At 38.9% G+C, this 16,417-nt stretch overlaps 1 protein-coding gene across 2 annotated transcripts in view; it reads right to left on the reverse strand.

The window, feature by feature from the left end:
• Fbxo15 (F-box protein 15) overlaps positions 1-16,417 on the reverse strand; it is a 41,491-nt gene that overhangs the window by 22,492 nt on the left and 2,582 nt on the right. For both annotated transcript variants that reach the window (XM_048363004.1, XM_048363003.1), the window contains exons 2-6: positions 14,616-14,708; positions 9,800-9,904; positions 4,478-4,720; positions 3,782-3,991; positions 266-392 (exon numbers count right to left, since the gene is read on the reverse strand). In XM_048363004.1, coding sequence (XP_048218961.1) covers positions 266-392; positions 3,782-3,991; positions 4,478-4,720; positions 9,800-9,903 — 684 coding nt within the window. In that variant the 5' untranslated portion in view covers position 9,904; positions 14,616-14,708. The remainder of the gene's footprint in view (positions 1-265; positions 393-3,781; positions 3,992-4,477; positions 4,721-9,799; positions 9,905-14,615; positions 14,709-16,417) is intronic.

Raw genomic sequence — 16,417 nt, forward strand, 5'->3', positions numbered from 1 at the left:
AAATGGATTGGAAGGCAACAGGAGATAATCCCCTGACATTAAGGAAATAACCTTAACAAAAACAGGCAGGAGGAGGTGGCTTCCCACACAGATTAGCAGCACAACTCAGTAGAACAGAGGGTTGCACAGCCAGAAAGATGAGGCTATTAAGATGAAGTTACAGAAAAGCCGTCAGGAAGTTCACATTCAATCTCATACAGAATGGTGTATTATTGCAGAGTTGTGATGAACAAATGACACAGTATGTATAAGAGACATGCCTTACCTTCCACAACCCCACCAGGAGGCCAGGGTTTAGGCAGAATATCCGAACAAGTCTGTCACAGCCAATCATGGTAGATTCAGTTAAATGACTCAGATTGTACTTTGCAATTAATGAATGCCATCGAGGTCTTTGAACATCCATGCCAAAGAAAGGAAAAAGGAGAAATGAGCACTCTCTGTCCTCTCTCTCTCTCTCTCTCTGTATACATACATGCACATATATTTGTGTATATAATTTCAAATCTCATTCTTGCACCTAAAAATGCTTTTGAAGAATATATATATATATATATATATTCATGTGTCCAAAGTGGCTTAAAACTTGTACAAATAAAAGGCAGAACAGATATATACAACTCTCATCCTATTGTCTTTCTTCATTTCCCTCAATTGTGCACCAGAAGGAAGTTTTACAACTAAGATGATAAAATGATAAAAATCATATTCTATCCTTTTCCTTCTAAAGCCACAATCAAAAATAATTATCTATATATTACTAATCAAGTGAGTAAAATAACATGGAAGTAAAGATAAAGTATTTTAAGTAACATTAAAGCAAGTCCTTACAGCAAGCTATATGAAAGCACATGTCCCTTTCAAAGTTATCAGGAAAAATTCAGACTGTGAAAACTGAAACCACAGAAAACAAAATCATAAGTGCTTTTATGGAGATACACTGAATGTAAAGTCTCATTGCCTAAGAGTATGTAAGAAAAAGCAATTCGGCTGGGAATATGGCCTAGTGGTAGAGTGCTTGCCTCGCATACATGAAGCCCTCTATTCCCCAGCACCACATATATACAAAAAAACCGGAAGTGGCGCTGTGTCTCAAGTGGTAGAGTGCTAGCCTTGAGTAAAAAGAAGCCAGGGACAGTGCTCAGGCCCTGAGTCCCAAGCCCCAGGACTGGCCAAAACAAACAAACAACAACAAAAAAAAAAACACTGCAAGAGCACTTACACAACAGGTGCTCAATAAGTAGTAGCCAGTGTACTATCATTAATAGATGGAAAGGGAAGACTAAGTGAGGATATGAGAAGCCTTCTTCTTTCCCCCTTCAAAATGACCAAGGCTGGAAAATACTACGGGCTGGCTGTGGAAGCATTTATACAGCCTCTGAGGACATACTGAGTCCTCATTTTTCTTAGTCTCATAGACCACTGACACACTGAGGCTCACATTCATGCAAGCATACTCACACACTTGGAGCAAGACAACATAAACTGTCAAACTGTCAAGGAAGATGACCTAAGAGTCAAACTAGAGAGATGTAAGTTACAGGGAAATGCAAATTACAAATTAAAGGGCTTTGGCTTTCCAAAGATCTAAATTAAAGCTCTAGATGCAGACAAGGATTTTTATTCTTTTTTTTTTTTTTTTTTTTTGGCCAGTCCCGGGCCTTGGACTCAGGGTCTGAGCACTGTCCCTGGCTTCTTTTTGCTCAAGGCTAGCACTCTGCCACTTGAGCCACAGCGCCCCCTCTGGCCATTTTCTGTATATGTGGTGCTGAGGAATTGAACCCAGGGCCTCATGTATAGGAGGCAAGCACTCTTGCCACTAGGCCATATCCCCAGCCCACAGGATTTTTATTCTTGCAAACGAAATGCCCACCAAAACATATTCCTGAACTTTTACTTTTGTTTAGCTATAGAATTTTAATGAAAATGTACATTCAACAAACCCTCCCAATCAATTCCAGCATTTTTTTTAATCATAGGTAGTTTTTCTTTAAATATGCTATGGGGGGGGGGGGAAGGGCTCCTATACCAGGACTTGAACTCCAGGCCTACATGCTGTCCCTTAGCTTTTTCACTCAAGGCTAGTATTCTACCACTTCATAGCCCCACTTCTGGATTTGGGTGGCTGATTGAAGTTAAAGAGTCTCAGGGACTTTCTTGTCTGGGCTGGCTTCAAAATGCAATCCTCAAGTATCAGCATCCTGAATAGCTAGAATTTACAGTCATGAGCCACTGGCACTTGGCAGAAACATACTATTTTTAAGTGAACTTTCAATTCGGTATCACCCATTTACTATTCAGTGTTTATTTTAATCAATGTTAACAATTTTATTCTAATATTTGTCAACAATATTCCATGATAACCAAGTAACATATTGAGTCAAACCAATACAGAGCTTCTGGGTTTCTTCTCCAAAAATAATTTCATAATACATAAAATTTAAACACTATATGAGGAAAACCTAGTGCCCACCAAACTTTCAAACATTTATCCTAATAGAAAATCATTTTAAAAGATAATTGTTTCTCCAGAATACTACAGTAACATAAACAGCTCAATTTCAGTTTTTATTGATTTTTATTATCTTTAAAGAGCTATTAAAAATGGATTCAACATGTCAACTTAGATATACAATGCATTTTGATCAGTGTCACTCCATCCATCATTTCACTTTTTTTTCATGATACTATTAAGGGTATCTTCAGCATACAGGAAGTTGGAGATTTACTAGCAGTGTGAGATCCAAGTATCCTCACACTTGCAGCATGTACAGAGCTCAATAATCAGTAAACACTTGAAAAGCCAGTGCAAGAGGGGGCCAACACAGGCCTACCTACCTCCAGGGAAACGAAAAGAAACTGTCCACTGCAACAGACATGAGAGAGAATCATTGAACTGCAGTATGCAAGGACAGCAAGAAAAGTGATACAGAAAATGCTGCTGGAAGGTCAAAGGGAACTGAGAGAGGTGGGCAGGACACCAACTAAGCAGAAGGTTGATTTTAGCTTTGCATTTGCAATAAAGTATGGTATAAGGGTTGGTTAGCTAGTTCTAGAGATGAATATTCCACCATGCCGTAGTCTGGCTTTTAGGAAACAATGATCAATGGTGAGCATGAAGGGCTCATGGCAAAGACAGATCAGAGCCTTTCAGTGCATATACCTTTCATGTAAAAACCACCTGACAACAGGATAATAATCAGTGCTATTTGAGGCACACTGGCCTAATTTTACATTATCTTTGGAAATTTTTCTCCTAGCAGCCATCCATGCTACATACTACACTGGCATCAATATCATTTCATCTTACAGAGGCACAGAAAGTTATGGGCATGAGGTCACATATCTACTAAGTTTAGGAGAAAGGCACATGAAATAATAATAAATTTATGATCTCACATTTAAGCTACAATTGATATATCACTTCCTAGAGAAAAAAAACATGCTAGCTTTATGTCTTAAAGATGGTTACAACTAAGACCTTCAAAAAGCCATCAATCACAAGGTTAAATACACCTATTATTAACTTTGTTATATACAGTATCATTTTTACAGTTACAGGTTATGTCTAAATTTAAGTTCCTCGTATTTTTTAATATATAACAGTGTGGTATCTATAAAGTGTGAAAACCCCATTTTTTTTCCTATTCCATGGTGACACAGAAGGTAGAAAGACTTTAAGATACAATATAATTTTTAAATCACGGTAGTACTTCTGAATAACAAAACTGAAACCAACAAATATTTTAGTACAAGAAATGTCTACCACCACAGGACTTACCCATTTTTGGCAGGGGGTTTATACCGGTCCATAAAAACTGGTGTCATACCACACAGATCCAAGGTTGACAATGCGGCTAACCGTGGCCAGGTTTTGCCATACCACACAACAGTAACAGATGTGTCATTTAAGGAAAGATCCACATGCTGCATGATATACTCTTTCCCACTTTTTTCTCTCAATATAATTGCCCAAACTAAGCCCGAGATTCTAGAGAAAGAAAAAAGCTAACATTACAAAAAAAAAAAAGCTAAAGATCATTTCAAATATTATCTCCAAAACATTTATTTTCTTAACATCAAAAATTCTCAGAACATACTCACATACCCAACATAATTTTCATTTTATATAACAGTACTTTCAGTACACTCAATGAACATTTATAATGTGTCAAGAATGCAAGGCTTCTTCCCAGAAAGGATACTTCAAGCATCCTGGCATTACTAGAGCAGAACAAGTAAGTTACTTCTATTTGTCCTAAAAACTCCTTAGCTGTAAGTATGAAATAAGAAAATATTTTGTATACTTATAAACATATAGGAGGCAGTCCCCTGCAATCTAAACTACACAATCACACTATAGACATAACAGCCCGGAGCTGGCCCTGTTCTTGTTTTCCAGTGTCTATTAAATGGATAGGTTTCTCAGTCCTGTCTGGGGGTCACTGAGGCCACTATGCAAGAGCACATTACATACCGGAGGGCCTCTCTGGTTTTCACTGGAAGACCTGTGTAAGGGCTGACAGGCTTGAGAATCTGGGCTAGTGTTGCTTTCACAGATGTGATTTGTTTCGCAATATATTCTTTCTTCCAATATCCAGCTTCTTTATCCTCAACTGACAGAAAGCTTACAGACACAGCTGTCTCCTCCACTGTATTAATTTTCCAATTCGATCTTTTAGGTGAAAAAGCAGTTGAATAGATCCTGATCCATATAAAACTGGGAGAAAAGGAGAAGAGATATTAACTAAGTGATATCAACATATTCTTGTAACAGTAATACATTAAGTTAGATACCAATTCAATAAATAAATCAGGCTGAATATTTAGTTGGTTCATATGTTAAAGTTACTTGCAACTGGAAGAAGTGACTCAGAACCATCAGTTCCCACAAAAAAAAAAAAAGGAAGAAAGAAAAGCCTAATTCCACAGGTCAAGTTTAAAGCAAACAACCACAATCCCCGACTTCAAATTATACAACAGAACTATAGTAACAAAAACAAACACAGAGACTAATGGGGGCAGAGACGACCCAGAAATAAAATCACATAACTACCATCATCTGATCTTTGCCAAAGGAGCCAAAAATATACTGGTGAACAGACAGCCATTTACTGAAGTAAATGGTACTGACAAAACTGCTTGTGCACATAGGAGACTGAAATTTGACCTCTACCTCTCACCTTATGCAAAAATTCAACTCCAAACAGATCAAAGAATTCAATATAACTTGAATCTTTAGCCAGGCACCAGTGCCTCATACCTGTAACACACATCCACTCGTAGAAGGCTAAGGATCATAGCAAAGCCAGCACTGGCAGAAAAGTTTGTGAGATTATCTCCAGTTCACCACCAAAAAAGCTAGACTGAGGAATGACTAAAGTGGTAAAATGTTAAATGTGAACAGAAAAAGCTCAACAAAGAGCCTACAGCTCTGAGTTTGACTCCTAGTATTGGAAAAAAAGAAAAAGAATTTGAAAATCCACTACAAGAAAACTATGGAAGTTATTATAATTAGAGTCTTGAATAGTCTTGTAGTGGATTTTCAGATTTTTCTTTCTTTTGTGCCAATACTGGGACTCAGACTCAGAGCTTTGGGCTCTCTGCTCAGCCTGACAATAAAATTAAATTTAGAAAAAGAAACAATAAGAGCAAGAACTGATAAATGGGACTATATATATTAAAATGTTTCTACCCAACAAAAGAAACAATTACCATAACCAAAAACAATCCACAAAATGGGAGAAAATCTTTACCAGCTATTTAAATATAAAAGATTAATATCCAGATTATACAAAGAGCTCAAAAATTACTCAGCAAAAGAACATGATACAATAAATGAGCAATTAAATTAAACAGACAATTCTGGGCAGATATATAAAACATGTTCAACACACTTAGTCATAAAGGAAATACAAATCACAACTATACTAAGATTTGATCTTCCTTTAAGTCAGACTGGCAAACATCAAGAAAACAGACAACCACAAATGGTAGCAAGGACATGACCCTCATACACTATTGGTAGAACTGTGAACTAGTGTAACCACTATGGAAATCAGTATGCAGGTGCCTAAAATCTAAAAATAGACCTAGCTTATGACTTCACCATACTACTATAGCTAAAAGAATATAAATCAATACACAAGAAATCTGTATACCCCTCTTACAGCAGTGCTGTTCACAAAAGCTAACTAAGCTGTGGAACTGAAGTGCCCAACAAAAAATGAATGGGCAATTTTATTTATTTATGTGTGTGTGTCTGTGTGTGGTACATATATACATGCCATGGAACAGTGAAATCATGTCATTTGCAGGAAATTGGATGGAACTGGAGATTATCATGTTAAGTGAGATAACGTAAACTCAAAAGGCCAACTATCACATGCATTCTCTCGTTTGTGGAAACTAGACTTAAAGGACATAATTATTCACACAGAAGTACACACACACATACACATACATAGAACACATTTCAAACTATGGGACTCTTTAAGGGAATAAGAAGAGAAAGAAGAAAAAGAACAATGGAGAGTGAATAATACTGAAACAATGTGTAAAGATGACTTAAGAAATCATAAAAAAGAATTGTTGATCAATAGGAGAAAGGAGAGATAAAGAGGAAACAAGGAGAAGGTTATTCTGATTAAAACATAATGTATGCATTGTGGAATACCATGGTGTAACCGTGTTCCACACCACTGGCACAATTAATACACACTGAAGCATGAATAACAGGCAAGTAAAACAGGTTTTGTTGGAAGGTGACATCAGAAAGAGTGGGGTGGCCAACAGGATACAAGAATGAGGGTGAATACGGTCAAAGGACTTTGCTCACATAGATGAAATATAACAGCGAAACCTTTTGAAATTGTTTTAGGAATGGGGAAGGAGGCATGGGAGGGTGATAGAGGGGGTTTGATCGTATCCATGCATGCATGGAATGAGCCCTGTCCAACTACATAACTACTACAGCTAACAAAAAAGATACTGTAAAAAATAAACTGAGCAATCTCATGACATCTGGAATTATATCATCCAAATCATTGGCTTCCTTCTGCAATAAGTAGGAGGTATATTCTAGAAAAATAATGGGAAGTAATAAATCGATTCTTATCTTATGTGTTTATATCATAGACAAAAGAAATATTAACAGTGAATAACTGAATTTTACATCCCTTTGCTTCCTATGCTTAAAGTTTTTAACAAAGAACACGCATTGCGTTCCAAAAAATAAAAAGGTTATTAAAAATAACTAATATCGATAGCTGAACACACACTGTGTATTGTTATTTAAGTACTTCATATATCTTAACTCATTTAATCCTTCTAGAAAATCCATATTATTCCCAATGTACAGATGATGCAACTGAGGCCCAAGTCACTCAGACCTAGACTGGTGCCCTCAAGTGTGTTCCAGCACTAGAATTTCAATGCTGCAGCCTCAACCAGAGAGCTCACCCTAGCTACACTTCACTGCCTCTGTAGCAACATAATGAAATGGACTCAGTGCCCATGAGCAGCCTACACAAATTCATATAGCCATAAACCACAGTGTTGAAATTCAAATTCCCTTTGGACCCAAAGTCTCTGTTCCTTCCACTTACTGCTACCAAGAGGCTATGGGAAACCCTACTCAACAGTAGTTAGTAGTAAGCTCAAAGCTGAAACCTGAGGACGCCTCCCTTTCAGCTAATATTCTCTGGAGCAAGAAAATTAATATTTAAGGGAAACCAGGGCAAGGGTATCTGTTTATAATCCGAAAAGCAAATTTTCTGAAGTAAAATGTATTTGCTAATTTATACAGCCACATTTTCTATGCAAAGAAGTCTGTGATAAAATGGCCAACAGCCAAAAGGCTGCTAGAAACACTGGATTCACTGACTCGAAGGGATAATGCTGTGTGGCAAGAAGCATACTGGAGACAGGAGTGAAGAGCTATAGCACCTCAACCAGGACTCCAGAGGACAGCACCTTGATCACATGGTCTTCCTGACATCAACTCACATTATCTATTGACAACTCTTTTCCTTTGGTTTTCTCAAATCACTGCCTACCCCCAAAATGATGTGACATCAAGCACTTGTATTAAAGTGTTGATGCTTTCAGTTTAAAAGTCCTAGCCTTTCATTTGTAAGCGTATAAATACAAAAGGATAATTAATGGGCTACTTAATAAGTAACTGGAACTAACAGGTAAATCTGAAACTGTTTTACCCAAAACCTCTTGAGCAGGTATTTTTTTTGAAACGCCCTTTGCATAAAAGCTGGCCATCTCATTCTATCTTACATACTTTTTTACTTTAGGCAAGACATAATCTCAAATTTCTCACATCAGTACTACCAAATGTAATTTATCATTCTCTATCCTCACAGGGATTTAGAGCAGCAACACCAAGTATGATGAACAGCATGATTATGCCAACTGTGTTTATGATAGCTGTGTTCACACACACTACTGGACTTCATTCACTGGAAGGGAAGCCTAAATGGAAACATTTCATATAATGGGCATGGATATTATATTAGATCTCTTAAATAGAAATGTTAAGTCTAAGATCTTTTCAGCACTATCCTTAATTAAGTAAGAAAATTCTAGAACATGACACATTCAGACATTTGGTTGATTTTTCCTTGAAAAATGCCTCTATGCATTTTGCATTGGTGAATGCCTTCATTTCCTTTTAGAGCTGTGAGAAAAAAAGACACTTAAAAATTATTCTACATTCACTCCAAAAATACTGCTGAGAATACTATTTTTTACTCACTGATGAATATGTGCTCAACATCTTTTCAAATTAAAAGATAAGAACAATCTTTTCTATAATGTCCCCATCAAAGTGTAAGAACAGTTGAGGGCAGCCTTAATAGTCCTAAGGAATTTGAGTTCCTCACTTGTGATAAACAACATCAAAAACGCACTACATTAGCCATTTCAGAACTTGAATATTCATTAGCATGATCTGCAGAAAATTTTTAAGTATAGATTACAAAGAACTGAACTACAATCTCTAGAAATGCAGATTTAAAATCCAAGTGGTTTTTTATTATTATTATTATTTCCTAGGTTGCTCTGAAACAGTCTTTTCTGGATTTGCGTTTGAGAACCACTGTACCAGGTAATGTTTCTTGCCCACAATGTTCCGAAATTAAATAATACTACCATCTCTCTACATACACAAGATGGAATTGTGAGGAGCAGACAAAGTTCAGAGTAACAAAACAGGGCTTTTCCTCTTTATTCACAGATATTCTGCAAATCAAGGTGAGAGTGGTGCTCTGCTTCTAAGGGTAAGACTTCCATACTATAGGCCTCTCTCCTTATCTCTTTTACTCTCTCTCAAGAGTAAGATTACTTGGTATGAAGGGTAAGGAGGAGGCATGGCTACTTCTTCTGCTTCTTTCTCTAAGAGCTACTTGACCGCCACCAGCCGAGGGCACATCATCTGATGTGCAAATTCACAGCCAAAGACTAGGGCAGGTCCGCCCCGGTCCTTCTGAGGACTGCAGACGAGTCTGTCAAGCTCTGGGGTGAGCAGAGCCAGAGTCCCTCAAAGCTGCATCTTATAGTTGTAGCAGTAACAAGGCAATTTTCTCAGTCTATGAAAGAATGCTCCCATCTTCAAGCATATAAATACAACTATGACTATATATAGCATTAGGCATGTTATTTCCATTTATATCTAAAAATAGTATGGAAAGTAATTCTCGTAAATCTTAAAATATGGTTAGAAAGTTATTACTTGTTTTCATGATTTCTGTCGATCATCAAAATATAAACATGTTGGGTTTTCCCTTACTTGTCACTGGCCAGATGATAGAAGCGCCTGCTCACACATCCAGTACACAGCAGGCTTACCGCATCCAGGTAGGAAAATATCTTCAGCAAGATCTCTGAAGGCATTCTGAAAGAGAAGAAAACAATCCGACAAGTGACCCATGCTTACTATACAAACTACCCAGAAAACTCGCTGTTCATCTCTAAATAGAAAATCACAAACTCCTCCTGTAGAAAGAGAATATTGTGCCATCATCATTAATTATTTTCTTGACTGTTATTTTGTATGTATTACAATTCTCATGGCATAAATCAATAAAGAGACCATAAGGTGATTTTATTCACAAGTGAGATGAGTAAGGGAGAAACGCCACACTAGAACTATTAGTGGGAAAACACTGAATCTTTCCCTCTCTGAAACAAACAACAAAAGCAGCAGCAGCCAGGTACCCATGGCTCATACCTGTAATCCCAGCTACTCAGGAGAGCGAGATCTGAGGATCACTTGTTCAAAGCCAACTCAAGCAGGAAAATTCAGCGAGACTCATGTCCAATTAACCATCAAAAGGACAGAAATGGAGCTATAGTTCAAGTGGTACAACACACACACACACACACACACACACACACAGTCTACACAGAGTTGTTTCTCAACTTCCTGCTTCCTATCCCCCCTACTGGAACCCTATACTTCCTCCCAGGCTTAAGGAGACAAAGTTTTGTTTGTGTTCCTTTTGGTTTTTCTGGAGGGTTTTAATTATAGGCCTAAATAATGTCATGATGTATTCTCCAGATCCCATCAATTTCTATAACTGTAGAATTCTGCAAAACTGTTATGAATCTTAAAGTAGCTGGCATTACTGGGAATTTATCTTTAAGTACCTTTGTAAGCATTTTGTAAAAGAAAAATGAACAGAGATTGGAGCAAGAGATTGAAGACAGAAGGGGCCTACAGGTAAAGGAATGGAGAAAAAAAAAATAGTCAGTTACTTCAAATGGTTTGGCCATACTCTCTACTTACGTTTTCAGACGAGATCGGGCGCATTCAGGGTGGGATGGCCGTAGACATCTACTTACGTTTTCAGTAATTAAAATACTTTTTTATTTAGAGAACCAAGTGATCCGATGTTTTATAAGTAAATAATCAGTCCCAAAAAGTTATAGTATTTTCTTATTCTTTCCTTTTTAATATTGTTTCTTAGAATAAAGTGGATAACCAGAGAAAAGACAGGTGATGCCACGCATATTTGGTTCACGTCACAGTGTAAGTCCACCGCTGCTCCAGGTTTTGAAGACAGGTGGCTAGGGACTTTCTGAGAATCGAAAAAGGCAGCACCGCCTTACTTGACTCACTGCCTCCCCCTAGCTGAAATCCTTTGCACGCAGGCCATGAGTTACACATATTCAGTAAGAAAGGATTTCTAGCTCTAGAGACAGCAAGACCGCGTGAAGTAACGTGTATATGACAGATACATACGTTTCTGTATCTTTTTAACTATTCCTTTTCTAATCATTACAATTCAACAAAAAGTAGAGTTGTACCTTAAAGATTAATATTTCAGGAAGATGCACAATACCTATAAAAATTACATAACTGGAGTAAAACTCCATTGAAATCAGGCATTAGACAGGTTTTTACCTACCGTCTGCCATACTAATATCATAAATGGGAGTCCCCTTCTTATATTTTTCTAGCACGAGGAGAAAACTACTTTGTAGTTAAAATGGCTAAGATTAAAGCATTTTTAATTACTGTTTATATAGTTCCCTCCAAGCTAGTCAACGTTCATATACGTATTGGGTTACTTTCTGTTGAATTCTCATTGTTTTATATTCACAGTTTCAGTTACTGGGGTGAGGTAAGGAATGAAGGGGAAAGAAAGGGGGAAAGAACGGTGAAAGGTAAAACAAAGAAATTCTAGGAGTGGGAACAAGGAAACTGCTTTATGACAACAGGCTTCTCTAAGAAAGTTTCAACTTGTTTGGCCTATTTATGTCCAGTACTATGGGGATCCAAATATGAATATGTCCTTGTTCCTATTCCATATCTGGATCCATTCCAATACTCTTGCGTCCATAACCCCTATCACCTACCTGTTCCTGTGAGGAATACTCACTTCCTCCTATCAAACCATGTCCTCAAGACCTTCAACATTCCCTTCCTGTCTTTCTTCTGTAGCACTCTCTTTACTCTGAAATAGTCCCCAAAATATCTCACCCTAACACTGTCCTATTCCTTTCACCTCCTCACCCCCAGCCACCCTTTTAGTGCAGAGCTTCCCAGGAAAAACAAAAGAAAACAAAATCTTGCTGGGTGCTAGTAGCTCACACCTGTAATACTAACTACTTAGCGATTTGAAGCCAGCCCCAGCAGAAAAGTCTGCAAGACGCTGTCTCTAACTAACCAGCACAAAACCAGGTTAGAGGCGTGTCTCAAGTAACAGAAGATCAGGCAAGAGCAAGAAAGCTGAGAAGCTGTGTAAGAGTGTGATACCTTCAGTTCAAAGCCAGGTACAAGCCCTCCAGCTCCCCAAACCAAACCATGCGTCTATGCTTGCTACCTCCAAATCCATCCTCCTGCTTCCTTTCTGCTTTTTACACTTGCCCGTGACATCTACGTACGTGTCCAGCGCCTCTCCCGCTGCTGGCTGGACACCGTGCTTCAAGGCCACCTAAAGCTTCTTGTCACCTCTGCTCTCTCCCCCTCCCCGGGAAAGGGGGAACTGACCATTTCTGTGTTTTCAGCCATCTCTTTCGTTCACACAACACCCCCGGCTCCTGGCGTTCCAGACCTCCCTCCAGGGGCTTCCCTGGTTCCCTAGGCGCTTCTCAGTGAATGTCCTGGTTCCACTGAGCTCACCCCGGGCCACCTTTGTTTGTCTCTCTTTCCCTCCAAGACACTCAGCCACAGCCAGCTTCTATCAGATGGCATCAAAAAGGGAAAACTGATACCAACAGTCACTTGGCATCCTCCCTGGGCATCATGACTCTTCTCTGCCTGTGATCTCAACTCCTTCCCATCTCATCCGGCAGTGCCTCTTACATCTGCTCGAGTTGATGGTTTCAGATTTCTACTTGAGGTGTATTTTCCTCTAAAGCCAACATCTGTTTCAGAAACGAATCACACCAGTTACACTTCCAAACATACCAAAAGGGACCTGTCTCTCTATCTCCCCATCCTCCAGAGCAGACAGACAACAGGCAAACGAGTGGGTGAGATGAATTTTACAATCCACCAACATCCCATCAAGCTATAAATAAAGTCTAGCTCCTGACCGTGGCCTACTAGCCCTGGCCCACGCGTGCCTGGCTCTCCCGCCACGTCCACTTGCTGCCCAGCCACCCCTAGCTCAGGATTTCAGCACTGCCCAGCTCTGAAATGCTGGACCTCTGGATTCGGCATCAGTACACTCTTCTCTCGTTTCTTTAATCTCGATTTCCAGTTCTCATCCAGTTTCTCAGTGTCATGTCCTTAAGAAAGCCTATCGTAATCATCTCACTCCTTTATTCTGCACGATGGAATCCATTTGTTTTCTTGACGGCACTGTTTCTACGTTACTACTTTTTAACTTTTCTCCCTACCAACTTATCAGCTTCATGAGACTGCATGGGAGGCTTTACTATTTGTCTTCTAGCACCAAACAAACACACCTGATACAGAATAGATCATCATAAATAAATGGAGAGATTAATCAATTAAGTAAGTAGTTTACTTCTCCTCTCAGATAATTGTTTTCTATTCCAAATGTAAAGAGTTTAAGCTTTAACTAGTACTCTTAAAATATGTTTTTGGTTTTCCTTTGTAAAAGGAAATGTACATAATGTTTATTCTGAAGTTTGTGCACTAAAATGTGTATCTAAAAATATGGGCACGGTCAACTGAGATAGTCAAGACAAAATATTAAATGCCCAGGACTTCAAAGCAGGCAACTTATACCTATAACGAGCAGGCTATGTAAGCCTATTTCCTCCAGTATAAAATCTTTAATATAAAAATATTCTCCAGTATAAAAATATCTCTCCGTAGAAATATTAGGTTTTCAGGGCTTAAGACAATGCTTACATACAGATGGTATTCCACAAATGTGACTACAGTACAAATCTGGGATTTGAACCAAGGGCCTGTCACTCTTGCTCAGCTTTTTCACTCAGATCTGGTGCTCTATCACTTGAGCCATGCCTCCACTTCCAGACTTTTACTGGTTAGTTGGAGATAAGAGCACTTGGATTTGCCTGCCTGGACTGTATCCAAACTTTGATTCCCAAATCTCAGCCTTCTGAGTAGCTAGGTTTAGAGGCGTGAGCCGCTGGTACCCAGATACCATGGCTTTCTATAGACATCACTTTCTAGAGGCATCTTTAACATCCATCCTTATTAGCATTAATTTTTCAAAAGCTTTTTAAAAATTACTGTATGGATCTTCATGTGGAGGATCACACAGTATAGAATCATATCATGGCAAAATGAATCCCAAACTACTGAAATTCAGACTACTGTCATACCTTTAGGAAAGTACATTCTGACCTTCTTCCTGCTTTTCCCAGTGTCTTTATAAATTAAAAAGTAATTTTAAAGAACATTTTAATAAAAGGAAAATTCAATTTACTTGTCACTTTTAGAAGTTTAGTTTCAAAACCCTCATTTATTAAGGATAATGGTGACAAGCGCATGACTCACATCAAATTCTTCATGTTGTACATTCTTCCTACACAATGCTATTCTTAGAGAGCTCAAAAGAGCAACTTGATATATACTGTACTACAATTTTCTCCATAAGCCCCATGCCTAAAGACCCACCCCCCCCCAAAAAAAGTGGCAATCTACTTCTGCTACTTACCCATCCAGAGACACGAAATTGGACTGTTGGCCACATCTGGCATACTGGCTCACAGTAGTACAGCTTGTGGTGAATCTGATACCTGGCCCCTTTCTGAAAGTAAAAGCGGGAAATCTAATTGTAATTTCCAAATGAATTATCTTTTTCCCTCTACAAAATACCTTAAAAGACCATGTATGCCAAAGAGCTTCATCTGATCAAGCAGTTGTGTCAAGAGCTGGCTGCTGACTGCCAAGACACATCTGCCCATAAGCACCCAAACCACCCCAAAAACTTCCGTTTCTGAAAACAAAGTGAGGGAGGAAGAAGGGAAAGAAGGAAAAGATGGGAGGAAAAAGAAAGAGGCTATGAAACATGTGGGTCATTGAATATACACTTAAAGCCTGAATTTACTGATGGATTTCAGTCCAAGATTTAATATTTGCTCTCATTATAAGCAGTCAGCATGTCAAAGAGGCACTACAGAATGTACCTAATGGAAACAAAAAGGAAGAAAGATTTTTACAACACATTGGCGGACCAGTTTCGGTTGCAGTTCAGATCTGTGAACTAGAGCTGTTGATACAACCTACAACCTTACTGTTCCTTGAGGGATAGGAACTGGTTCCAGCTCTCATGGTGGCTTAGAATACAGATGATATTCCATACCACAGTACAAAGAAGACAAGTGTCCACAGGCTTCTCACATCTTCACATTGTGCAGTGCATGAAATACGTTTTAATTAACCGCCTTTTAGTTTCAGTACTGCACCAAGTAGTGTATCTTTAAATTAATGGCTTTTTAGAGTTTATAAAATATGTACAATTTTTAGTTATTTTCAGAGTTCCTAAAGTTTTATGAAGATCAATCTCTAAAACCAATGATGTTCACGAGCAGTTTGAAGGGTATCTGAAACACACAGAAAGTGACACCCTTCACCCCCTATTCTAGGCAATAGCCCTCTCCATTTCCAGGAGGTAATCGGTGTGCTGCTTCTTGAAGAATTTACAAAACACACATATCAATAATTGATCCACCTCACACCCAACATGCTATTTAATCAGCAGCTAAAATCTGAAGTATACATTATCCAGTGGGCTCCATCCACCAACACAACTGTTTTGAATATGCTTGCGCACCAAGAGTTTTTTGTACCAAGCTGACTCCCCAGAAATAGGTGAACTATTGGGAGCAAAAATAAGGTGCCCCAAGGGCTTCAAGGGGAGGCTGATCGGCCTTCTGGCAGCTGAACTATGAAATCCACAGAATGTATCTGACAGATGATCCTGTACTCCAAGCACTCGGTGCTATTGGAAGCACAATGGAGGAGGCCCCTCACCCAGAGCTTCAGCTGACCAAGCAGTGTGTCAGTGGTTGGATGCCTACTGCCAAGACAGTGCCATGAGATGCACCTGCCTGTAACCACCCAGAGCATCCAACAGCATCTGTTTGCCATGCTCGGCATTCCCACGCGGTTCTTCTAAGCAGGCACAGAAAGGGCTTCTTTCCGCTAAGGTGCGCTGCCAGCCCTTTTCCACACTGGCTACTTTTCTGATAGGCTCTTGCTTCATGAGCAGGCAGCATGTGGGCGGCAACCTGCACGTTTTAGGTTTCCTGTGGTAGCTAGGGTATTTTGTCTTTCTACAATTAAAACAACTCATGTAATCCCTCTTCACAGATTAAAATAAAAAGGTTCTAACTAGAAAATTAAAGAAAACTAGCTGGCAGAGGTGACTCACACCTAGGTATTCAGGAACCTGAGATCTCAGGATCACAGTTCAAAGCCAGCTCAGGCAGGAAAATTCATAACTCTTATCTTCAA

This window comes from Perognathus longimembris, chromosome 15 (assembly GCF_023159225.1).
Source record: "Perognathus longimembris pacificus isolate PPM17 chromosome 15, ASM2315922v1, whole genome shotgun sequence".
Taxonomy (NCBI): Eukaryota; Metazoa; Chordata; class Mammalia; order Rodentia; family Heteromyidae; genus Perognathus; species Perognathus longimembris.